Source organism: Pleurodeles waltl, chromosome 5, assembly GCF_031143425.1.
Source record: "Pleurodeles waltl isolate 20211129_DDA chromosome 5, aPleWal1.hap1.20221129, whole genome shotgun sequence".
NCBI lineage: Eukaryota > Metazoa > Chordata > Amphibia > Caudata > Salamandridae > Pleurodeles > Pleurodeles waltl.
Genome location: NC_090444.1, coordinates 524,829,566 through 524,855,051, shown reverse-complemented (window position 1 = coordinate 524,855,051; position 25,486 = coordinate 524,829,566). Strand labels below are relative to the sequence as shown.

General features: G+C 50.6%; 1 protein-coding gene across 1 annotated transcript in view; it reads right to left on the bottom strand.

Annotated features, from left to right (window-relative positions):
- XRN2 (5'-3' exoribonuclease 2) overlaps nt 1–25,486 on the bottom strand; it is a 705,538-nt gene that overhangs the window by 440,507 nt on the left and 239,545 nt on the right. Inside the window, exon 22 of the mRNA XM_069234351.1 lies at nt 25,379–25,468. Coding sequence (XP_069090452.1) covers nt 25,379–25,468 — 90 coding nt within the window. The remainder of the gene's footprint in view (nt 1–25,378; nt 25,469–25,486) is intronic.

Sequence of the window (25,486 nt, the reverse complement as noted above, 5' to 3'; positions counted from 1 at the left end):
CTGTCTGCTTGGAAATGACCTGGAGTCCTCAGCATGGGCTGAGGTAGAGCTAAAAACCCATGCAGCAATGCTGGGTATCCCTGAACTGGTGTGTGTGAAAACAAGAGCACGATGCAAGGCACAGGGTGAAAAAGTAGAGCTGGAGTCTGGAAAAATGGCCCAGCCTACCAAGAGAACAGGAAAGTCAGTTGGGAAACCAACTGCAACACAGCAAAAGAAAGGGAACCTCTCTTCTCAGGAAGAAGTTCTGCCCTCTGAGGGAACTGAGCCTTTGGAGCTTGAACCTTATCAGGTTGAGCTCTTAGGCCCAGGGGGACCCTCAAGGGAAGAGCTGTGTAAGGGACAAGAAACCTGTCCCTCTCTTGAAGGCCTTAGGCAGCAAGCTGCTGAAGAATCCAAAGGCAAGAAAAATGGAACACATAGGGTCTATTGGGAAGATGGGCTCCTGTACACTGAGGCCAGAGACCCCAAACCTGGTGCCACTAGGAGAGTGGTAGTGCCTCAGCTGTTCAGAGAGTTCATCCTAACATTGGCCCATGACATTCCCCTTGCTGGACATTTGGGACAAACCAAGACGTGGGAGAGGTTAGTCAACCACTTCTACTGGCCCAATATGTCCAACATGGTTAAGGAGTTTTGCCTCTCCTGCCCCACCTGTCAAGCCAGTGGTAAGACAGGTGGGCATCCAAAGGCCCCCCTCATTCCACTTCCAGTGGTGGGGGTGCCCTTTGAAAGAGTGGGTGTGGACATAGTTGGTCCACTGGAACCTCCCACAGCCTCAGGGAATATGTATATCCTGGTAGTAGTGGATCATGCTACCAGGTATCCTGAAGCTATTCCCCTTAGGTCGACTACTGCCCCTGCAGTAGCCAAGGCCCTCATTGGTATCTTTACCAGAGTGGGTTTCCCTAAGGAGGTGGTGTCTGACAGAGGTACCAACTTCATGTCAGCATACCTAAAGCACATGTGGAATGAGTGTGGAGTGACTTATAAATTCACTACACCTTACCATCCACAAACTAATGGCTTAGTTGAGAGATTCAACAAGACATTAAAGGGCATGATCATGGGGCTCCCAGAAGAACTCAAAAGGAGATGGGATGTCCTCCTGCCATGTCTGCTTTTCGCTTACAGGGAGGTACCACAGAAGGGAGTAGGGTTCTCACCCTTTGAACTTCTGTTTGGTCATCCTGTAAGGGGACCACTTGCTCTTGTTAAAGAAGGCTGGGAGAGACCTCTCCATGAGCCAAAACAAGACATAGTGGACTATGTACTTGGCCTTCGCTCTAGAATGGCAGAGTACATGGAAAAGGCAACCAAAAACCTTGAGGCCAGCCAACAACTCCAGAAGTTTTGGTATGACCAAAAGGCTGCACTGGTTGAGTTCCAACCAGGGCAGAAAGTCTGGGTTCTGGAGCCTGTGGCTCCCAGGGCACTCCAGGACAAATGGAGTGGCCCTTACCCAGTGCTAGAGAGGAAGAGTCAGGTCACCTACCTGGTGGACCTGGGCACAAGCAGGAGCCCCAAGAGGGTGATCCATGTGAACCGCCTTAAGCTCTTCCATGACAGGGCTGATGTGAATCTGTTAATGGTAACAGATGAGGATCAGGAGGCAGAGAGTGAACCTCTCCCTGATCTTCTGTCATCAGACCCAAAAGATGGCACAGTAGATGGAGTGATCTACTCAGACACCCTCTCTGGCCAACAGCAGGCTGATTGTAGGAGAGTCCTACAACAGTTTCCTGAGCTTTTCTCCCTAACCCCTGGTCAGACACACCTGTGTACCCATGATGTGGACACAGGAGACAGCATGCCTGTCAAGAACAAAATCTTCAGACAGTCTGACCATGTTAAGGAAAGCATCAAGATGGAAGTCCACAAGATGCTGGAATTGGGAGTGATTGAGCGCTCTGACAGCCCCTGGGCTAGCCCAGTGGTCTTAGTCCCCAAACCTCACACCAAAGATGGAAAGAAAGAGATGAGGTTTTGTGTGGACTACAGAGGGCTCAACTCTGTCACCAAGACAGATGCCCATCCAATTCCAAGAGCTGATGAGCTCATTGATAAATTAGGTGCTGCCAAATTCCTAAGTACCTTTGACTTGACAGCAGGGTACTGGCAAATAAAAATGGCACCTGGAGCAAAAGAAAAGACAGCATTCTCCACACCTGATGGGCATTATCAGTTTACTGTTATGCCCTTTGGTTTAAAGAATGCCCCTGCCACCTTCCAAAGGTTGGTGAATCAAGTCCTTGCTGGCTTGGAGTCCTTTAGCACAGCTTATCTTGATGATATTGCTGTCTTTAGCTCCACCTGGCAGGATCACCTGGTCCACCTGAGGAAGGTTTTGAAGGCTCTGCAATCTGCAGGCCTCTCTATCAAGGCATCCAAATGCCAGATAGGGCAGGGAACTGTGGTTTACTTGGGACACCTTGTAGGTGGAGGCCAAGTTCAGCCACTCCAACCCAAGATCCAGACTATTCTGGACTGGGTAGCTCCAAAAACCCAGACTCAAGTCAGGGCATTCCTTGGCTTGACTGGGTATTACAGGAGGTTTGTGAAGGGATATGGATCCATTGTGACAGCCCTCACTGAACTCACCTCCAAGAAAATGCCCAAGAAAGTAAACTGGACTGTGGACTGCCAACAGGCCTTTGACACCCTGAAACAGGCAATGTGCTCAGCACCAGTTCTCAAAGCTCCAGATTATTCTAAGCAGTTCATTGTGCAGACTGATGCCTCTGAACATGGGATAGGGGCAGTTTTGTCCCAAACAAATGATGATGGCCTTGACCAGCCTGTTGCTTTCATTAGCAGGAGGTTACTCCCCAGGGAGCAGCGTTGGAGTGCCATTGAGAGGGAGGCCTTTGCTGTGGTTTGGTCCCTGAAGAAGCTGAGACCATACCTCTTTGGGACTCACTTCCTAGTTCAAACCGACCACAGACCTCTCAAATGGCTGATGCAAATGAAAGGTGAAAATCCTAAACTGTTGAGGTGGTCCATCTCCCTACAGGGAATGGACTTTATAGTGGAACACAGACCTGGGACTGCCCATGCCAACGCAGATGGCCTTTCCAGGTTCTTCCACTTAGAAAATGAAGACTCTCTTGGGAAAGGTTAGTCTCATCCTCTTTCGTTTGGGGGGGGGTTGTGTAAGGAAATGCCTCCTTGGCATGGTTGCCCCCTGACTTTTTGCCTTTGCTGATGCTATGTTTACAATTGAAAGTGTGCTGAGGCCTGCTAACCAGGCCCCAGCACCAGTGTTCTTTCCCTAACCTGTACTTTTGTATCCACAATTGGCAGACCCTGGCATCCAGATAAGTCCCTTGTAACTGGTACTTCTAGTACCAAGGGCCCTGATGCCAAGGAAGGTCTCTAAGGGATGCAGCATGTCTTATGCCACCCTGGAGACCTCTCACTCAGCACAGACACACTGCTTGCCAGCTTGTGTGTGCTAGTAAGGACAAAACGAGTAAGTCGACATGGCACTCCCCTCAGGGTGCCATGCCAGCCTCTCACTGCCTATGCAGTATAGGTAAGACACCCCTCTAGCAGGCCTTACAGCCCTAAGGCAGGGTGCACTATACCATAGGTGAGGGTACCAGTGCATGAGCATGGTACCCCTACAGTGTCTAAACAAAACCTTAGACATTGTAAGTGCAGGGTAGCCATAAGAGTATATGGTCTGGGAGTCTGTCAAACACGAACTCCACAGCACCATAATGGCTACACTGAAAACTGGGAAGTTTGGTATCAAACTTCTCAGCACAATAAATGCACACTGATGCCAGTGTACATTTTATTGTAAAATACACCACAGAGGGCACCTTAGAGGTGCCCCCTGAAACTTAACCGACTATCTGTGTAGGCTGACTAGTTCTAGCAGCCTGCCACAAACCGAGACATGTTGCTGGCCCCATGGGGAGAGTGCCTTTGTCACTCTGAGGCCAGTAACAAAGCCTGCACTGGGTGGAGATGCTAACACCTCTCCCAGGCAGGAATTGTCACAACTGGCGGTGAGCCTCAAAGGCTCACCTCCTTTGTGCCAACCCAGCAGGACACTCCAGCTAGTGGAGTTGCCCGCCCCCTCCGGCCAGGCCCCACTTTTGGCGGCAAGGCCGGAGAAAATAATGAGAATAACAAGGAGGAGTCACTGGCCAGTCAGGACAGCCCCTAAGGTGTCCTGAGCTGAGGTGACTCTAACTTTTAGAAATCCTCCATCTTGCAGATGGAGGATTCCCCCAATAGGGTTAGGATTGTGACCCCCTCCCCTTGGGAGGAGGCACAAGGAGGGTGTACCCACCCTCAGGGCTAGTAGCCATTGGCTACTAACCCCCCAGACCTAAACACGCCCTTAAATTTAGTACTTAAGGGCTACCCTGAACCCTAGAAAATTAGATTCCTGCAACTACAAGAAGAAGGACTGCCTAGCTGAAAAACCCCTGCAGCGGAAGACCAGAAGACGACAACTGCCTTGGCTCCAGAAACTCACCGGCCTGTCTCCTGCCTTCCAAAGATCCTGCTCCAGCGACGCCTTCCAAAGGGACCAGCGACCTCGACATCCTCTGAGGACTGCCCCTGCTTCGAAAAGACAAGAAACTCCCGAGGACAGCGGACCTGCTCCAAGAAAAGCTGCAACTTTGTTTCCAGCAGCTTTAAAGAACCCTGCAAGCTCCCCGCAAGAAGCGTGAGACTTGCAATACTGCACCCGGCGACCCCGACTCGGCTGGTGGCGATCCAACACCTCAGGAGGGACCCCAGGACTACTCTGATACTGTGAGTACCAAAACCTGTCCCCCCTGAACCCCCGCAGCGCCGCCTGCAGAGGGAATCCCGAGGCTTCCCCTGACCGCGACTCTTTGAACCTAAAGTCCCGACGCCTGGGAGAGACCCTGCACCCGCAGCCCCCAGGACCTGAAGGACCGGACTTTCACTGGAGAAGTGACCCCCAGGAGTCCCTCTCCCTTACCCAAGTGGAGGTTTCCCCGAGGAACCCCCCCCTTGCCTGCCTGCAGCGCTGAAGAGATCCCGAGATCTCTCATAGACTAACATTGAAAACCCGACGCTTGTTTCTACACTGCACCCGGCCGCCCCTGCGCTGCTGAGGGTGAAATTTCTGTGTGGACTTGTGTCCCCCCCGGTGCCCTACAAAACCCCCCTGGTCTGCCCTCCGAAGACGCGGGTACTTACCTGCAAGCAGACCGGAACCGGGGCACCCCCTTCTCTCCATTCTAGCCTATGTGTTTTGGGCACCACTTTGAACTCTGCACCTGACCGGCCCTGAGCTGCTGGTGTGGTGACTTTGGGGTTGCTCTGAACCCCCAACGGTGGGCTACCTTGGACCAAGAACTAAGCCCTGTAAGTGTCTTACTTACCTGGTTAACCTAACAAATACTTACCTCCCCTAGGAACTGTGAAAATTGCACTAAGTGTCCACTTTTAAAACAGCTATTTGTGAATAACTTGAAAAGTATACATGCAATTTTGATGATTTGAAGTTCCTAAAGTACTTACCTGCAATACCTTTCGAATGAGATATTACATGTAGAATTTGAACCTGTGGTTCTTAAAATAAACTAAGAAAATATATTTTTCTATACAAAAACCTATTGGCTGGATTTGTCTCTGAGTGTGTGTACCTCATTTATTGTCTATGTGTATGTACAACAAATGCTTAACACTACTCCTTGGATAAGCCTACTGCTCGACCACACTACCACAAAATAGAGCATTAGTATTATCTCTTTTTACCACTATTTTACCTCTAAGGGGAACCCTTGGACTCTGTGCATGCTATTCCTTACTTTGAAATAGCACATACAGAGCCAACTTCCTACAAGGGGTCTTTAAATCTGCTCCTCTGGATACAAAGTTGCAGTCTTTGTTGAACAGGGCCGCTGTTCTCGGGAGTTTCTTGGTCTCTTGGAAGCAGGGCAGTCCTCTGAGGATTCAGAGATCGCTGGTCCCAGGGAAAGCGTCGCTGGAGCAGTTTTCTTTTGAAGGCAGGAGACAGGCCGGTAGGACTGGGGCCAAAGCAGTTGGTGTCTTCTTTCTTCTTCTGCAGGGGTCTTTCAGCTAAGTAGTCTTCTTCGGTAAGTTGCAGGAATCTCAATTCTTAGGTTCTGGGGAGCCCTTAAATACTAAATTTAAGGGTGTGTTTAGGTTTGGGGGTTAGTAGCCAATGGCTACTAGCCCTGAGGGTGGGTACACCCTCTTTGTGCCTCCTCCCAAGGGGAGGGGGTCACGATCCTATCCCTATTGGGGGAATCCTCCATCTGCAAGATGGAGGATTTCTAAAAGTCAGTCACCTCAGCTCAGGACACCTTAGGGGCGGTCCTGACTGGCCAGTGACTCCTCCTTGTTTTTCTCATTATCTCTCCTGGACTTGCCGCCAAACGTGGGGGCTGTGTCCAGGGGGAGGGCATCTCCACTAGCTGGAGTGCCCTGGGGCATTGTAACACGAAGCTTGAGCCTTTGAAGCTCACTGCTAGGTGTTACAGTACCTGCAGGGGGGAGGTGTGAAGCACCTCCACTCAGAGCAGGCTTTGTTTCTGTCCTCAGAGAGAACAAAGGCCCTCACCGCATGGGGTCAGAAACTCGTCTCTCAGCAGCAGGCTGGCACAGACCAGTCAGTCCTACACTGAACAATTGGGTAAAATACAGGACGCATCTCTAAGATGCCCTCTGTGTGCGTTTAATAAATCCAACACTGGAATCAGTGTGGGTTTATTATTCTGAGAAGTTTGATACCAAACTTCCCAGTATTCAGTGTAGCCATTATGGAGCTGTGGAGTTCGTTTTTGACAGACTCCCAGACCATATACTCTTATGGCTACCCTGCACTTACAATGTCTAAGGTTTTGCTTAGACACTGTAGGGGCATAGTGCTCATGGACCTATGCCTTCACCTGGGGTATAGTGCAACCTGCCTTAGGGCTGTAAGGCCTGCTAGAGGGGTGACTTACCTATGCCACAGGCAGTGTGAGGTTGGCATGGCACCCTGAGGGGAGTGCCATGTCAACTTAGTCATTTTCTCCCCACCAGCACACACAAGCTGGCAAGCAGTGTGTCTGTGCTGAGAGAGGGGTCCCTAGGGTGGCATAAGACATGCTGCAGCCCTTAGAGACCTTCCCTGGTATCAGGGCCCTTGGTACCAGGGGTACCAGTTACAAGGGACTTACCTGGGTGCCAGGGTTGTGCCAATTGTGGAGACAATGGTACATTTTAGGTGAAAGAACACTGGTGCTGGGGCCTGGTTAGCAGGGTCCCAGCACACTTCTCAGTCAAGTCAGCATCAGTATCAGGCAAAAAGTGGTGGGGGTAACTGCAACAGGGAGCCATTTCTTTACAATGCCCTTAAATTTAGTATTTAAGGGCTCCTCTGAACCTCAGAATTTAGATTCCTGCAACTTACGAAGAGGACTGCTGAGCTGAAAACCCCCTGCAGAGAATAAGACACCAACTGCTTTGGCCCCAGCCCTACCGGCCTGTCTCCCTCCTTCAGAAGAAAACTGCTCCAGCGACGCTTTCCCTGGGACCAGCGACCTCTGAATCCTCAGAGGACTGCCCTGCTTCCAAAAGACCAAGAAACTCCAGAGAACAGCGGCCCTGTTCAACAAAGACTACAACTTTGTTTCCAGAGGAGCAGATTTAAAGACCCCTGCATTCCCCGCAAGAAGCGTGAGACTTGCAACACTGCACCCAGCGACCAACTCGACTGGTGGAGAACCAACACCTCAGGGAGGACCTTCCGGCGACTCCGAGACTGAGTAACCAAAGTTGTCCCCCCTGAGCCCTCACAGCAATGCCTGCAGAGGGAATCCCGAGGCTCCCCCTGACCGCGACTGCCTGACTCTAAAATCCCGACGGCTGGAAAAGACCCTGCACCCGCAGCCCCCAGCACCTGAAGGATAGGAACTCCAGTGCAGGAGTGACCCCCAGGAGGCCCTCTCCCTTGCCCAGGTGGGGGCTACCCCGAGGAGCCCCCCCCTTGCCTGCCTGCACCGCTGAAGAGACCCCTTGGTCTCCCATTGAAATCCATTGGAAACCCAACACGTGTTTGCACGCTGCACCCGGCCGCCCCAGTGCCGCTGAGGGTGTACTTTGTGTGAGCTTGTGTCGTCCCACCCCCCACCCCACCCGGTGCCCTACAAAACCCCCCTGGTCTGCCCTCCGAAGACGCAGGTACTTACCTGCTGGCAGACTGGAACCGGGGCACCCCCTTCTCTACATTGAAGCCTATGCGTTTTGGGCACCACTTTGAACTCTGCACCTGACCGGCCCGGAGCTGCTGGTGTGGTAACTTTAGGGTTGCTCTGAACCCCCAACGGTGGGCTACCTTGGACCCCAATTTGAACCCTGTAGGTGGTTTACTTACCTGCAAGAACTAACATTACTTTACCTCCCCCAGGAACTGTGAAAATTGCACTAAGTGTCCACTTTTAAAACAGCTAAATGTGTTTTATGTAGAAAGTATATATGCTATTGTGATTGTTCAAAGTTCCTAAAGTACTTACCTGCAATACCTTTTGAATGAGATATTACATGTAGAATTTGAACCTGTGGTTCTTAAAATAAAGAATATATTTTTCTATAACAAAAACCTATTGGCCTGGAATTGTTCGAGTTTGTGTTCCTCATTTATTGCCTGTGTGTATGTACAACAAATGCTTAACACTACTCCTTTGATACGCCTACTGCTCGACCACACTAACACAAAATAGTGGCAAAAAGAGATAATACTAATGCTCTATCTTACCTCTAAGGGGAACCCTTGGACTCTGTGCATACTATTCCTTACTTTGAAATGGTGCATAAAGAGCCAACTTCCTACAAGAAATGAATGACTGGATGTAAGGAAATGCCTCCTTGGCATGGTTGCCCCCTGACTTTTTGCCTTTGCTGATGCTATGTTTACAATTGCAAGTGTGCTGAGGCCTGCTAACCAGGCCCCAGCACCAGTGTTCTTTCCCTAACCTGTACTTTTGTATCCACAATTGGCAGACCCTGGCATCCAGATAAGTCCCTTGTAACTGGTACTTCTAGTACCAAGGGCCCTGATGCCAAGGAAGGTCTCTAAGGGCTGCAGCATGTCTTATGCCACCCTGGAGACCTCTCACTCAGCACAGACACACTGCTTGCCAGCTTGTGTGTGCTAGTGAGGACAAAACGAGTAAGTCGACATGGCACTCCCCTCAGGGTGCCATGCCAGCCTCTCACTGCCTGTAGGAAGTTGGCTCTGTATGTGCTATTTCAAAGTAAGGAATAGCATGCACAGAGTCCAAGGGTTCCCCTTAGAGGTAAAATAGTGGTAAAAATAGATAATACTAATGCTCTATTTTGTGGTAGTGTGGTCGAGCAGTAGGCTTATCCAAGGAGTAGTGTTAAGCATTTGTTGTACATACACATAGACAATAAATGAGGTACACACACTCAGAGACAAATCCAGCCAATAGGTTTTGTTATAGAAAAATATATTTTCTTAGTTTATTTTAAGAACCACAGGTTCAAATTCTACATGTAATATCTCCTTCGAAAGGTATTGCAGGTAAGTACTTTAGGAACTTCAAATCATAAAAATTGCATGTATACTTTACAAGTTATTGACAAATAGCTGTTTTAAAAGTGGACACTTAGTGCAATTTTCACAGTTCCTGGGGGAGGTAAGTTTTTGTTAGTTTTACCAGGTAAGTAAGACACTTACAGGGTTCAGTTCTTGGTCCAAGGTAGCCCACCGTTGGGGGTTCAGAGCAACCCCAAAGTCACCCCACCAGCAGCTCAGGGCCGGTCAGGTGCAGAGTTCAAAGTGGTGCCCAAAACGCATAGGCTTCAATGGAGAGAAGGGGGTGCCCCGGTTCCGGTCTGCTTGCAGGTAAGTACCCGCGTCTTCGGAGGGCAGACCAGGGGGGTTTTGTAGGGCACCGGGGGGGACACAAGTCCACACAGAAATTTCACCCTCAGCAGCGCGGGGGCGGCCGGGTGCAGTGTAGAAACAGGCGTCGGGTTCGCAATGTTAGTCAATGAGAGATCTCGGGATCTCTTCAGCGCTGCAGGCAGTCAAGGGGGGATTCCTCGGGGAAACCTCCACTTGGGCAAGGGAGAGGGACTCCTGGGGGTCACTTCTCCAGTGAAAGTCCGGTCCTTCAGGTCCTGGGGGCTGCGGGTGCAGGGTCTCTCCCAGGCGTCGGGACTTTAGGTTCAAAGAGTCGCGGTCAGGGGAAGCCTCGGGATTCCCTCTGCAGGCGGCGCTGTGGGGGCTCAGGGGGGACAGGTTTTGGTACTCACAGTATCAGAGTAGTCCTGGGGTCCCTCCTGAGGTGTTGGATCGCCACCAGCCGAGTCGGGGTCGCCGGGTGCAGTGTTGCAAGTCTCACGCTTCTTGCGGGGAGCTTGCAGGGTTCTTTAAAGCTGCTGGAAACAAAGTTGCAGCTTTTCTTGGAGCAGGTCCGCTGTCCTCGGGAGTTTCTTGTCTTTTCGAAGCAGGGGCAGTCCTCAGAGGATGTCGAGGTCGCTGGTCCCTTTGGAAGGCGTCGCTGGAGCAGGATCTTTGGAAGGCAGGAGACAGGCCGGTGAGTTTCTGGAGCCAAGGCAGTTGTCGTCTTCTGGTCTTCCTCTGCAGGGGTTTTTCAGCTAGGCAGTCCTTCTTGTAGTTGCAGGAATCTGATTTTCTAGGGTTCAGGGTAGCCCTTAAATACTAAATTTAAGGGCGTGTTTAGGTCTGGGGGGTTAGTAGCCAATGGCTACTAGCCCTGAGGGTGGGTACACCCTCTTTGTGCCTCCTCCCAAGGGGAGGGGGTCACAATCCTAACCCTATTGGGGGAATCCTCCATCTGCAAGATGGAGGATCTCTAAAAGTTAGAGTCACCTCAGCTCAGGACACCTTAGGGGCTGTCCTGACTGGCCAGTGACTCCTCCTTGTTATTCTCATTATTTTCTCCGGCCTTGCCGCCAAAAGTGGGGCCTGGCCGGAGGGGGCGGGCAACTCCACTAGCTGGAGTGTCCTGCTGGGTTGGCACAAAGGAGGTGAGCCTTTGAGGCTCACCGCCAGGTGTGACAATTCCTGCCTGGGAGAGGTGTTAGCATCTCCACCCAGTGCAGGCTTTGTTACTGGCCTCAGAGTGACAAAGGCACTCTCCCCATGGGGCCAGCAACATGTCTCGGTTTGTGGCAGGCTGCTAAAACTAGTCAGCCTACACAGATAGTCGGTTAAGTTTCAGGGGGCACCTCTAAGGTGCCCTCTGGGGTGTATTTTACAATAAAATGTACACTGGCATCAGTGTGCATTTATTGTGCTGAGAAGTTTGATACCAAACTTCCCAGTTTTCAGTGTAGCCATTATGGTGCTGTGGAGTTCGTGTTTGACGGACTCCCAGACCATATACTCTTATGGCTACCCTGCACTTACAATGTCTAAGGTTTTGTTTAGACACTGTAGGGGTACCAGGCTCATGCACTGGTACCCTCACCTATGGTATAGTGCACCCTGCCTTAGGGCTGTAAGGCCTGCTAGAGGGGTGTCTTACCTATACTGCATAGGCAGTGAGAGGCTGGCATGGCACCCTGAGGGGAGTGCCATGTCGACTTACTCGTTTTGTCCTCACTAGCACACACAAGCTGGCAAGCAGTGTGTCTGTGCTGAGTGAGAGGTCTCCAGGGTGGCATAAGACATGCTGCAGCCCTTAGAGACCTTCCTTGGCATCAGGGCCCTTGGTACTAGAAGTACCAGTTACAAGGGACTTATCTGGATGCCAGGGTCTGCCAATTGTGGATACAAAAGTACAGGTTAGGGAAAGAACACTGGTGCTGGGGCCTGGTTAGCAGGCCTCAGCACACTTTCAATTGTAAACATAGCATCAGCAAAGGCAAAAAGTCAGGGGGCAACCATGCCAAGGAGGCATTTCCTTACACTGCCTATGCAGTATAGGTAAGACACCCCTCTAGCAGGCCTTACAGCCCTAAGGCAGGGTGCACTATACCATAGGTGAGGGTACCAGTGCATGAGCATGGTACCCCTACAGTGTCTAAACAAAACCTTAGACATTGTAAGTGCAGGGTAGCCATAAGAGTATATGGTCTGGGAGTCCGTCAAACACGAACTCCACAGCACCATAATGGCTACACTGAAAACTGGGAAGTTTGGTATCAAACTTCTCAGCACAATAAATGCACACTGATGCCAGTGTACATTTTATTGCAAAATACACCCCAGAGGGCACCTTAGAGGTGCCCCCTGAAACTTAACCGACTATCTGTGTAGGCTGACTAGTTCCAGCAGCCTGCCACACTAGAGACATGTTGCTGGCCCCATGGGGAGAGTGCCTTTGTCACTCTGAGGCCAGTAACAAAGCCTGCACTGGGTGGAGATGCTAACACCTCCCCCAGGCAGGAGCTGTAACACCTGGCGGTGAGCCTCAAAGGCTCACCCCTTTGTCACAGCACCGCAGGACACTCCAGCTAGTGGAGTTGCCCGCCCCCTCCGGCCCGGCCCCCACTTTTGGCGGCAAGGCCGGAGAAAATAATGAGAATAACAAGGAGGAGTCACTGGCCAGTCAGGACAGCCCCTAAGGTGTCCTGAGCTGAGGTGACTAACTTTTAGAAATCCTCCATCTTGCAGATGGAGGATTCCCCCAATAGGGTTAGGATTGTGACCCCCTCCCCTTGGGAGGAGACACAAAGAGGGTGTACCCACCCTCAGGGATAGTAGCCATTGGCTACTAACCCCCCAGACCTAAACACGCCCTTAAATTTAGTATTTAAGGGCTACCCTGAACCCTAGAAAATTAGATTCCTGCGACAACAAGAAGGACTGCCCAGCTGAAAACCCCTGCAGAGGAAGACCAGAAGACAACAACTGCCTTGGCTCCAGAAACTCACCGGCCTGTCTCCTGCCTTCCAACGAACTCTGCTCCAGCGACGCCTTCCAAGGGACCAGCGACCTCTGAATCCTCTGAGGACTGCCCTGCTTCGAAAAAGACAAGAAACTTCCGAGGACAGCGGACCTGCTCCAAAAAGACTGCAACTTTGTTTCCAGAAGCAGCTTTAAAGAACCCTGCAACTCCCCGCAAGAAGCGTGAGACTTGCAACACTGCACCCGGCGACCCCGACTCGGCTGGTGGAGAACCAACACCTCAGGGAGGACCCCCGGACTACTCTCCGACTGTGAGTACCAAAACCTGTCCCCCCTGAGCCCCCACAGCGCCGCCTGCAGAGGGAATCCCGAGGCTTACCCTGACCGCGACTCTCTGAAACCTAAGTCCCGACGCCTGGAAAAGACCCTGCACCCGCAGCCCCCAGGACCTGAAGGACCGGACTTTCACTGGAGAAGTGACCCCCAGGAGTCCCTCTCCCTTGCCCAAGTGGAGGTTTCCCCGAGGAAGCCCCCCCTTGCCTGCCTGCAGCGCTGAAGAGATCCGTTGATCTCTCAGACTAACATTGCGAACCCAACGCTTGTTTCTACACTGCACCCGGCCGCCCCCGCGCTGCTGAGGGTGAAATTTCTGTGTGGGCTTGTGTCCCCCCCGGTGCCCTACAAAACCCCCCTGGTCTGCCCTCCGAAGACGCGGGTACTTACCTGCAAGCAGACCGGAACCGGGGCACCCCCTTCTCTCCATTCTAGCCTATGCGTTTTGGGCACCCCGTTGAACTCTGCACCTGACCGGCCCTGAGCTGCTGGTGTGGTGACTTTGGGGTTCCTCTGAACCCCCAACGGTGGGCTACCTTGGACCAAGAACTGAACCCTGTAAGTGTCTTACTTACCTGGTGTAGGAAGTTGGCTCTGTATGTGCTATTTCAAAGTAAGGAATAGCATGCACAGAGTCCAAGGGTTCCCCTTAGAGGTAAAATAGTGGTAAAAATAGATAATACTAATGCTCTATTTTGTGGTAGTGTGGTCGAGCAGTAGGCTTATCCAAGGAGTAGTGTTAAGCATTTGTTGTACATACACATAGACAATAAATGAGGTACACACACTCAGAGACAAATCCAGCCAATAGGTTTTTGTATAGAAAAATATCTTTTCTTAGTTTATTTTAAGAACCACAGGTTCAAATTCTACATGTAATAGCTCATTCGAAAGGTATTGCAGGTAAGTACTTTAGGAACTTCAAATCATCAAAATTGCATGTATACTTTTCAAGTTATTCACAAATAGCTGTTTTAAAAGTGGACACTTAGTGCAATTTTCACAGTTCCTAGGGGAGGTAAGTATTTGTTAGTTTTACCAGGTAAGTAAGACACTTACAGGGTTCAGTTCTTGGTCCAAGGTAGCCCACCGTTGGGGGTTTAGAGCAACCCCAAAGTCACCACACCAGCAGCTCAGGGCCGGTCAGGTGCAGAGTTCAAAGTGGTGCCCAAAACACATAGGCTAGAATGGAGAGAAGGGGGTGCCCCGGTTCTGGTCTGCTTGCAGGTAAGTACCCGCGTCTTCGGAGGGCAGACCAGGGGGGTTTTGTAGGGCACCGGGGGGGACACAAGTCCACACAGAAATTTCACCCTCAGCAGCGCGGGGGCGGCCGGGTGCAGTGTAGAAACAAGCGTCGGGTTTGTAATGGAAGTCAATGGGAGATCTAGGGATCTCTTCAGCGCTGCAGGCAGGCAAGGGGGGGATTCCTCGGGGAAACCTCCACTTGGGCAAGGGAGAGGGACTCCTGGGGGTCACTTCTCCAGTGAAAGTCCGGTCCTTCAGGTCCTGGGGGCTGCGGGTGCAGGGTCTCTCCCAGGCGTCGGGACTTTAGGTTCAAAGAGTCGCGGTCAGGGGAAGCCTCGGGATTCCCTCTGCAGGCGGCGCTGTGGGGGCTCAGGGGGGACAGGTTTTGGTACTCACAGTATCAGAGTAGTCCTGGGGTCCCTCCTGAGGTGTTGGATCGCCACCAGCCGAGTCGGGGTCGCCGGGTGCAGTGTTGCAAGTCTCACGCTTCTTGCGGGGAGCTTGCAGGGTTCTTTAAAGCTGCTGGAAACAAAGTTGCAGCTTTTCTTGGAGCAGGTCCGCTGTCCTCGGGAGTTTCTTGTCTTTTCGAAGCAGGGGCAGTCCTCAGAGGATGTCGAGGTCGCTGGTCCCTTTGGAAGGCGTCGCTGGAGCAGGATCTTTGGAAGGCAGGAGACAGGCCGGTGAGTTTCTGGAGCCAAGGCAGTTGTCGTCTTCTGGTCTTCCGCTGCAGGGGTTTTCAGCTAGGCAGTCCTTCTTCTTGTAGTTGCAGGAATCTAATTTTCTAGGGTTCAGGGTAGCCCTTAAATACTAAATTTAAGGGTGTGTTTAGGTCTGGGGGGTTAGTAGCCAATGGCTACTAGCCCTGAGGGTGGGTACACCCTCTTTGTGCCTCCTCCCAAGGGGAGGGGGTCACAATCCTAACCCTATTGGGGGAATCCTCCATCTGCAAGATGGAGGATTTCTAAAAGTTAGAGTCACTTCAGCTCAGGACACCTTAGGGGCTGTCCTGACTGGCCAGTGACTCCTCCTTGTTGCTTTCTTTGTTCCCTCCAGCCTTGCCGCCAAAAGTGGGGGCCGTGGCCGGAGGGGGCGGGCAACTCCACTAAGCTGGAGTGCCCTGCTGGGCTGTGACAAAGGGGGGAGCCTTTGAGGCTCACCGCCAGGTGTCACAGTTCCTGCCTGGGGGAGGTGTTAGCATCTCCACCCAGTGCAGGCTTTGTTACTGGCCTCAGAGTGACAAAGGCACTCTCCCCATGGGGCCAGCAACATGTCTCTAGTGTGGCAGGCTGCTGGAACCAGTCAGCCTACACAGATAGTTGGTTAAGTTTCAGGGGGCACCTCTAAGGTGCCCTCTGTGGTGTATTTTACAATAAAATGTACACTGGCATCAGTGTGCATTTATTGTGCTGAGAAGTTTGATACCAAACTTCCCAGTTTTCAGTGTAGCCATTATGGTGCTGTGGAGTTCGTGTTTGACAGACTCCCAGACCATATACTCTTATGGCTACCCTGCACTTACAATGTCTAAGGTTTTGTTTAGACACTGTAGGGGCACAGTGCTCATGCACTGGTACCCTCACCTATGGTATAGTGCACCCTGCCTTAGGGCTGTAAGGCCTGCTAGAGGGGTGTCTTACCTATACTGCATAGGCAGTGAGAGGCTGGCATGGCACCCTGAGGGGAGTGCCATGTCGACTTACTCATTTTGTTCTCACTAGCACACACAGGCTTGTAAGCAGTGTGTCTGTGCTGAGTGAGGGGTCTCTAGGGTGGCATAAGACATGCTGCAGCCCTTAGAGACCTTCCTTGGCATCAGGGCCCTTGGTACTAGAAGTACCAGTTACAAGGGACTTATCTGAATGCCAGGGTGTGCCAATTGTGGATACAATGGTACATTTTAGGGGAAGGAACACTGGTGCTGGGGCCTGGTTAGCAGGGTCCCAGCACACTTCTCAGTCAAGTCAGCATCAGTATCAGGCAAAAAGTGGGGGGTAACTGCAACAGGGAGCCATTTCTTTACACAAGCCCCCCCCAGCCCACAGGCCAGGAGACTCAGCCCAAGCTGGGAGAGTCTTCCTAGTCTGTCAGGCGAGGAAGAGTAGGAGAAATAGGCTGGTTAGTTGCAGGGCCTACTCTGCCTTACATCCTTCTGTTCAGGTCATTCCCTTTGGGGAACTGACCCACTTCCACAGTAATAGGACCTAGTCTGAATTGCCTCTTGTCTGCCTCTTCAATGTCTCCACCCATTCTTTCTATTTTGGTCTTAGAGGTATCCACCTCTGCTAACCTTATCTTGGCCAGGGTTACCCCTAGCTTACCCAGAGAGGTTACCCAGAGCTGGAGTAACCCCACCATGACCAATAGGGTCAGGGGGCCTAACTTGCTATTTGGCATGGGGTCAGACCACCAGGCTAAGGATAGTGCAGCCATAAAGGCTAACACCCAGCAGAGGCCACTGACAGCTGTCAGTGCCCAGAACCACACCTTTAGCTCTTCACCTAAAAGGGAAGGGGCTAAGTTACAGGCCTCTTTGGGTTCAGGTTGCCTGTCTGCTGTATTAGAGTGGGGGGTTACCACATCTTGTAGTAAACACCCTTCTTCCACTCTTTCTTCTGTTAGCTGAGGAGCCACCCACTCAGGTTTAACAGTTGCCTGACTAGCCAGGACTTCTTGTGGGTCAGGTTGGACTTTATCAGGGCCATTTTTGGAGTTCTCCCCTACTGGAGCAGAATCTCCTTGGCTTGCTGTAACCTTGGCTAAAGGTTGTCCACCCTTCCTACTCTGTTTTCTTTTCTTCTTCTTCTGGGGCCTGCTTGCATTTACTGCAGAGGCAGGACTTCCAGAATCCTTGGGAGAGGACTGGCACTGGACCAGTTCCTCTCTTGGGCTCTGACTAACCTCTGGGTAGTCATTTCCAAGGAGACAATCAAGGGGGAGGTCTGTACTGACTACTACCCTTCTCCAGCTAAGAGTGCCACCCACTTCTATGGGTACTAAAGCCACAGGCCTCTTAGTGACCCTGTCTAGGCTAACTCTTACCCTGGCAGTCTCACCTGGGATGTACTGGTTTGAGAGCACCAGCCTGTCATGCACAATAGTGTGACTGGCACAAGTGTCTCTCAGGGCAGTGGTTGGGATTCCATTCACCAGTAGGTGGTGGAAGTGTCTACTTCCCTCTGGAATCTCCAACTCACCTGTTGGGCCCTGTTTCCAGTTGAAGGCTATGAAGACCTCCTCATCTGAGGAGTCATCTCCCATGGCTACACTGGCTACCCCTGGAATTTTGTTCTGGGGTTTGTTTTTGGGACAAGAAGTGTCCTTGGTGTGGTGCCCAGACTGTTTACAGTTGTGGCACCATGCCTTAGTGGCATCCCAGTTCTTACCCTGGTACCCACCTTTGTTTTGGGTTGTGTCTTGGGGCCCACCCACCTGTTCTGGTTTTTGGGGGCCTACAGAGGACTCTTTTTCTTTGTTTCTAGTGTCACCCACTTTCTCCTGGGGAGTTTTTGTAACCCCTTTCTTTTGGTCACCCCCAGTGGAAGTTTTGGTTACCCTAGTCTTGACCCAGTGGTCTGCCTTCTTTCCCAATTCTTGGGGAGAAATTGGACCTAGGTCTACCAGATACTGATGCAACTTTTCATTGAAGCAGTTACTTAAAATGTGTTCTTTCATAAACAAATTATAAAGCCCAACATAGTCACACACTTCATTTCCAGTTAACCAACCATCTAGTGTTTTTACTGAGTAGTCTACAAAATCAACCCAGGTCTGGCTCGAGGATTTTTGAGCCCCCCTGAACCTAATTCTATACTCCTCAGTGGAGAATCCAAAGCCCTCAATCAGGGTACCCTTCATGAGGTCATAAGATTCTGCATCTTTTCCAGAGAGTGTGAGGAGTCTATCCCTACACTTTCCAGTGAACATTTCCCAAAGGAGAGCACCCCAGTGAGATCTGTTCACTTTTCTGGTTACACAAGCCCTCTCAAAAGCTGTGAACCATTTGGTGATGTCATCACCATCTTCATATTTTGTTACAATCCCTTTGGGGATTTTTATGATGTCAGGAGAATCTCTGACCCTATTTAAGTTGCTGCCACCATTGATGGGACCTAGGCCCATCTCTTTTCTTTCCCTTTCTATGGCTAGGAGCTGCTTTCCCAAAGCCAATCTTTTGGCCATCCTGGCTAACTGGATGTCCTCTTCACTGGGGTTATCCTCAGTGATTTCAGAGGTGTTGGTCTCTCCTGTGAGGGAACCAGCATCTCTGACTATTATTTTTGGAGTCAGGGTTTGAGGGACCCTGTTCTCCCTAGATAGGACTGGTAGGGGGGAATTGTCCTCCAAGTCACTATCCTCTTCCTCTGAGTTGCCACCCTCAGAGGGGTTGGCCTTTTCAAACTCTGCCAAAAGCTCCTGGAGCTGTATTTTGGTAGGTTTGGGGCCCATTGTTATTTTCTTTATTTTACAGAGTGACCTTAGCTCCCTCATCTTAAGATGGAGGTAAGGTGTGGTGTCGAGTTCCACCACAGTCACATCTGTGCTAGACATTTTGCTTCTAAAAGTTGGAATACTTTTTAAGAATCTAAAACTGGTTCTAGAATCTAATTCAAACTTTTACAAACTTTTAAACTCTAAAAGAAATGCTAAACAGGATCTAACACAAGGCCCTAGCAGGTCTTTTAAGAATTTAGAAAACTTTTCAAATTGCAAAAATCAATTTCTAATGACAATTTTGGAATTTGTCGTGTGATCAGGTATTGGCTGAGTAGTCCAGCAAATGCAAAGTCTTGTACCCCACCGCTGATCCACCAATGTAGGAAGTTGGCTCTGTATGTGCTATTTCAAAGTAAGGAATAGCATGCACAGAGTCCAAGGGTTCCCCTTAGAGGTAAAATAGTGGTAAAAATAGATAATACTAATGCTCTATTTTGTGGTAGTGTGGTCGAGCAGTAGGCTTATCCAAGGAGTAGTGTTAAGCATTTGTTGTACATACACATAGACAATAAATGAGGTACACACACTCAGAGACAAATCCAGCCAATAGGTTTTTGTATAGAAAAATATCTTTTCTTAGTTTATTTTAAGAACCACAGGTTCAAATTCTACATGTAATAGCTCATTCGAAAGGTATTGCAGGTAAGTACTTTAGGAACTTCAAATCATCAAAATTGCATGTATACTTTTCAAGTTATTCACAAATAGCTGTTTTAAAAGTGGACACTTAGTGCAATTTTCACAGTTCCTAGGGGAGGTAAGTATTTGTTAGTTTTACCAGGTAAGTAAGACACTTACAGGGTTCAGTTCTTGGTCCAAGGTAGCCCACCGTTGGGGGTTTAGAGCAACCCCAAAGTCACCACACCAGCAGCTCAGGGCCGGTCAGGTGCAGAGTTCAAAGTGGTGCCCAAAACACATAGGCTAGAATGGAGAGAAGGGGGTGCCCCGGTTCTGGTCTGCTTGCAGGTAAGTACCCGCGTCTTCGGAGGGCAGACCAGGGGGGTTTTGTAGGGCACCGGGGGGGACACAAGTCCACACAGAAATTTCACCCTCAGCAGCGCGGGGGCGGCCGGGTGCAGTGTAGAAACAAGCGTCGGGTTTGTAATGGAAGTCAATGGGAGATCTAGGGATCTCTTCAGCGCTGCAGGCAGGCAAGGGGGGGATTCCTCGGGGAAACCTCCACTTGGGCAAGGGAGAGGGACTCCTGGGGGTCACTTCTCCAGTGAAAGTCCGGTCCTTCAGGTCCTGGGGGCTGCGGGTGCAGGGTCTCTCCCAGGCGTCGGGACTTTAGGTTCAAAGAGTCGCGGTCAGGGGAAGCCTCGGGATTCCCTCTGCAGGCGGCGCTGTGGGGGCTCAGGGGGGACAGGTTTTGGTACTCACAGTATCAGAGTAGTCCTGGGGTCCCTCCTGAGGTGTTGGATCGCCACCAGCCGAGTCGGGGTCGCCGGGTGCAGTGTTGCAAGTCTCACGCTTCTTGCGGGGAGCTTGCAGGGTTCTTTAAAGCTGCTGGAAACAAAGTTGCAGCTTTTCTTGGAGCAGGTCCGCTGTCCTCGGGAGTTTCTTGTCTTTTCGAAGCAGGGGCAGTCCTCAGAGGATGTCGAGGTCGCTGGTCCCTTTGGAAGGCGTCGCTGGAGCAGGATCTTTGGAAGGCAGGAGACAGGCCGGTGAGTTTCTGGAGCCAAGGCAGTTGTCGTCTTCTGGTCTTCCGCTGCAGGGGTTTTCAGCTAGGCAGTCCTTCTTCTTGTAGTTGCAGGAATCTAATTTTCTAGGGTTCAGGGTAGCCCTTAAATACTAAATTTAAGGGTGTGTTTAGGTCTGGGGGGTTAGTAGCCAATGGCTACTAGCCCTGAGGGTGGGTACACCCTCTTTGTGCCTCCTCCCAAGGGGAGGGGGTCACAATCCTAACCCTATTGGGGGAATCCTCCATCTGCAAGATGGAGGATTTCTAAAAGTTAGAGTCACTTCAGCTCAGGACACCTTAGGGGCTGTCCTGACTGGCCAGTGACTCCTCCTTGTTGCTTTCTTTGTTCCCTCCAGCCTTGCCGCCAAAAGTGGGGGCCGTGGCCGGAGGGGGCGGGCAACTCCACTAAGCTGGAGTGCCCTGCTGGGCTGTGACAAAGGGGGGAGCCTTTGAGGCTCACCGCCAGGTGTCACAGTTCCTGCCTGGGGGAGGTGTTAGCATCTCCACCCAGTGCAGGCTTTGTTACTGGCCTCAGAGTGACAAAGGCACTCTCCCCATGGGGCCAGCAACATGTCTCTAGTGTGGCAGGCTGCTGGAACCAGTCAGCCTACACAGATAGTTGGTTAAGTTTCAGGGGGCACCTCTAAGGTGCCCTCTGTGGTGTATTTTACAATAAAATGTACACTGGCATCAGTGTGCATTTATTGTGCTGAGAAGTTTGATACCAAACTTCCCAGTTTTCAGTGTAGCCATTATGGTGCTGTGGAGTTCGTGTTTGACAGACTCCCAGACCATATACTCTTATGGCTACCCTGCACTTACAATGTCTAAGGTTTTGTTTAGACACTGTAGGGGCACAGTGCTCATGCACTGGTACCCTCACCTATGGTATAGTGCACCCTGCCTTAGGGCTGTAAGGCCTGCTAGAGGGGTGTCTTACCTATACTGCATAGGCAGTGAGAGGCTGGCATGGCACCCTGAGGGGAGTGCCATGTCGACTTACTCATTTTGTTCTCACTAGCACACACAGGCTTGTAAGCAGTGTGTCTGTGCTGAGTGAGGGGTCTCTAGGGTGGCATAAGACATGCTGCAGCCCTTAGAGACCTTCCTTGGCATCAGGGCCCTTGGTACTAGAAGTACCAGTTACAAGGGACTTATCTGAATGCCAGGGTGTGCCAATTGTGGATACAATGGTACATTTTAGGGGAAGGAACACTGGTGCTGGGGCCTGGTTAGCAGGGTCCCAGCACACTTCTCAGTCAAGTCAGCATCAGTATCAGGCAAAAAGTGGGGGGTAACTGCAACAGGGAGCCATTTCTTTACACCTGGTAAAACTAACAAAAACTTACCTCCCCCAGGAACTGTGAAAATTGCACTAAGTGTCCACTTTTAAAATAGCTATTTGTGAATAACTTGAAAAGTATACATGCAATTGAAATGATTCAAAGTTCCTAATGTACTTACCTGCAATACCTTTCAAACAAGATATTACATGTTAAATTTGAACCTGTGGTTCTTAAAATAAACTAAGAAAAGATATTTTTCTATAACAAAACCTATTGGCTGGATTTGTCTCAGTGTGTGTACCTCATTTATTGTCTATGTGTATGTACAACAAATGCTTAACACTACTCCTTGGATAAGCCTACTGCTCGACCACACTACCACAAAATAGAGCATGTAAGGAAATGCCTCCTTGGCATGGTTGCCCCCTGACTTTTTGCCTTTGCTGATGCTATGTTTACAATTGAAAGTGTGCTGAGGCCTGCTAACCAGGCCCCAGCACCAGTGTTCTTTCCCTACCTGTACTTTTGTATCCACAATTGGCAGACCCTGGCATCCAGATAAGTCCCTTGTAACTGGTACTTCTAGTACCAAAGGCCCTGATGCCAAGGAAGGTCTCTAAGGGCTGCAGCATGTCTTATGCCACCCTGGAGACCTCTCACTCAGCACAGACACACTGCTTGCCAGCTTGTGTGTGCTAGTGAGGACAAAACGAGTAAGTCGACATGGCACTCCCCTCAGGGTGCCATGCCAGCCTCTCACTGCCTATGCAGTATAGGTAAGACACCCCTCTAGCAGGCCTTACAGCCCTAAGGCAGGGTGCACTATACCATAGGTGAGGGTACCAATGCATGAGCATGGTACCCCTACAGTGTAAACAAAACCTTAGACATTGTAAGTGCAGGGTAGCCATAAGAGTATATGGTCTGGGAGTCCGTCAAACACGAACTCCACAGCACCATAATGGCTACACTGAAAACTGGGAAGTTTGGTATCAAACTTCTCAGCACAATAAATGCACACTGATGCCAGTGTACATTTTATTGTAAAATACACCACAGAGGGCACCTTAGAGGTGCCCCCTGAAACTTAACCGACTGTCTGTGTAGGCTGACTAGTTCCAGCAGCCTGCCACACCAGAGACATGTTGCTGGCCCCATGGGGAGAGTGCCTTTGTCACTCTGAGGCCAGTAACAAAGCCTGCACTGGGTGGAGATGCTAACACCTCCCCCAGGCAGGAGCTGTGACACCTGGCGGTGAGCCTCAAAGGCTCACCCCTTTGTCACAGCCCAGCAGGGCACTCCAGCTTAGTGGAGTTGCCCGCCCCCTCCGGCCACGGCCCCCACTTTTGGCGGCAAGGCTGGAGGGAACAAAGAAAGCAACAAGGAGGAGTCACTGGCCAGTCAGGACAGCCCCTAAGGTGTCCTGAGCTGAGGTGACTGACTTTTAGAAATCCTCCATCTTGCAGATGGAGGATTCCCCCAATAGGGTTAGGATTGTGACCCCCTCCCCTTGGGAGGAGGCACAAAGAGGGTGTACCCACCCTCAGGGCTAGTAGCCATTGGCTACTAACCCCCCAGACCTAAACACGCCCTTAAATTTAGTATTTAAGGGCTACCCTGAACCCTAGAAAATTAGATTCCAGCAACTACAAGAAGAAGGACTGCCTAGCTGAAAACCCCTGCAGAGGAAGACCAGAAGACGACAACTGCCTTGGCTCCAGAAACTCACCGGCCTGTCTCCTGCCTTCCAAAGATCCTGCTCCAGCGACGCCTTCCAAAGGGACCAGCGACCTCGACATCCTCTGAGGACTGCCCCTGCTTCGAAAAGACAAGAAACTCCCGAGGACAGCGGACCTGCTCCAAGAAAAGCTGCAACTTTGTTTCCAGCAGCTTTAAAGAACCCTGCAAGCTCCCCGCAAGAAGCGTGAGACTTGCAACACTGCACCCGGCGACCCCGACCCGGCTGGTGGCGATCCAACACCTCAGGAGGGACCCCAGGACTACTCTGATACTGTGAGTACCAAAACCTGTCCCCCCTGAGCCCCCACAGCGCCGCCTGCAGAGGGAATCCCGAGGCTTCCCCTGACCGCGACTCTTTGAACCTAAAGTCCCGACGCCTGAGAGAGACCCTGCACCCGCAGCCCCCAGGACCTGAAGGACCGGACTTTCACTGGAGGAGTGACCCCCAGGAGTCCCTCTCCCTTGATCAAGTGGAGGTTTCCCCGAGGAACCCCCCCCTTGCCTGCCTGCAGCGCTGAAGAGATCCCTAGATCTCCCATTGACTTCCATTACCAACCCGACGCTTGTTTCTACACTGCACCCGGCCGCCCCCCGCGCTGCTGAGGGTGAAATTTCTGTGTGGGCTTGTGTCCCCCCCGGTGCCCTACAAAACCCCCCTGGTCTGCCCTCCGAAGACGCGGGTACTTACCTGCAAGCAGACCGGAACCGGGGCACCCCCTTCTCTCCATTCTAGCCTATGTGTTTTGGGCACCACTTTGAACTCTGCACCTGACCGGCCCTGAGCTGCTGGTGTGGTGACTTTGGGGTTGCTCTGAACCCCCAACGGTGGGCTACCTTGGACCAAGAACTAAGCCCTGTAAGTGTCTTACTTACCTGGTTAACCTAACAAATACTTACCTCCCCTAGGAACTGTGAAAATTGCACTAAGTGTCCACTTTTAAAACAGCTATTTGTGAATAACTTGAAGTATACATGCAATTTTGATGATTTGAAGTTCCTAAAGTACTTACCTGCAATACCTTTCGAATGAGATATTACATGTAGAATTTGAACCTGTGGTTCTTAAAATAAACTAAGAAAAGATATTTTTCTATACAAAAACCTATTGGCTGGATTTGTCTCTGAGTGTGTGTACCTCATTTATTGTCTATGTGTATGTACAACAAATGCTTAACACTACTCCTTGGATAAGCCTACTGCTCGACCACACTACCACAAAATAGAGCATTAGTATTATCTATTTTTACCACTATTTTACCTCTAAGGGGAACCCTTGGACTCTGTGCATGCTATTCCTTACTTTGAAATAGCACATACAGAGCCAACTTCCTACAGAGCATTAGTATTATCTCTTTTTACCACTATTTTACCTCTAAGGGGAACCCTTGGACTCTGTGCATGCTATTCCTTACTTTGAAATAGCACATACAGAGCCAACTTCCTACACTGGAGTTCAGGTTTCAGAAAAAGTCTACCAAAGGTTTGAGTAGAGGAGTCAATAACTGGACAATGAATTTAAAGAGGGGAAAAATAAGCGTCAGGGTTAATCATTACCTTTAAAACACAGATTTTGTTTGCACCTTTTGCAGGCCATTTCTTCTGCGCCTCAGAACACACTGTCCTACGAGAAACTTATGGATCTAGCAGGCAAAAAAGACGATACTGACCCTTCCCATCAAAAGGGAATCTGATCTAACTCTATGAACCTAACATGCAGAAAACAAATTCAAGCAGAATAGAGAGAATGCTTACCGGATCACTCATCAATCGCCGCCATGTTGTTGGTAGAAAGTTACCACTGGCTGCTGGAAATACTCCCATAAGTTGTTCCAGAGGTTTGAACTGGAAAGTCACAAAATA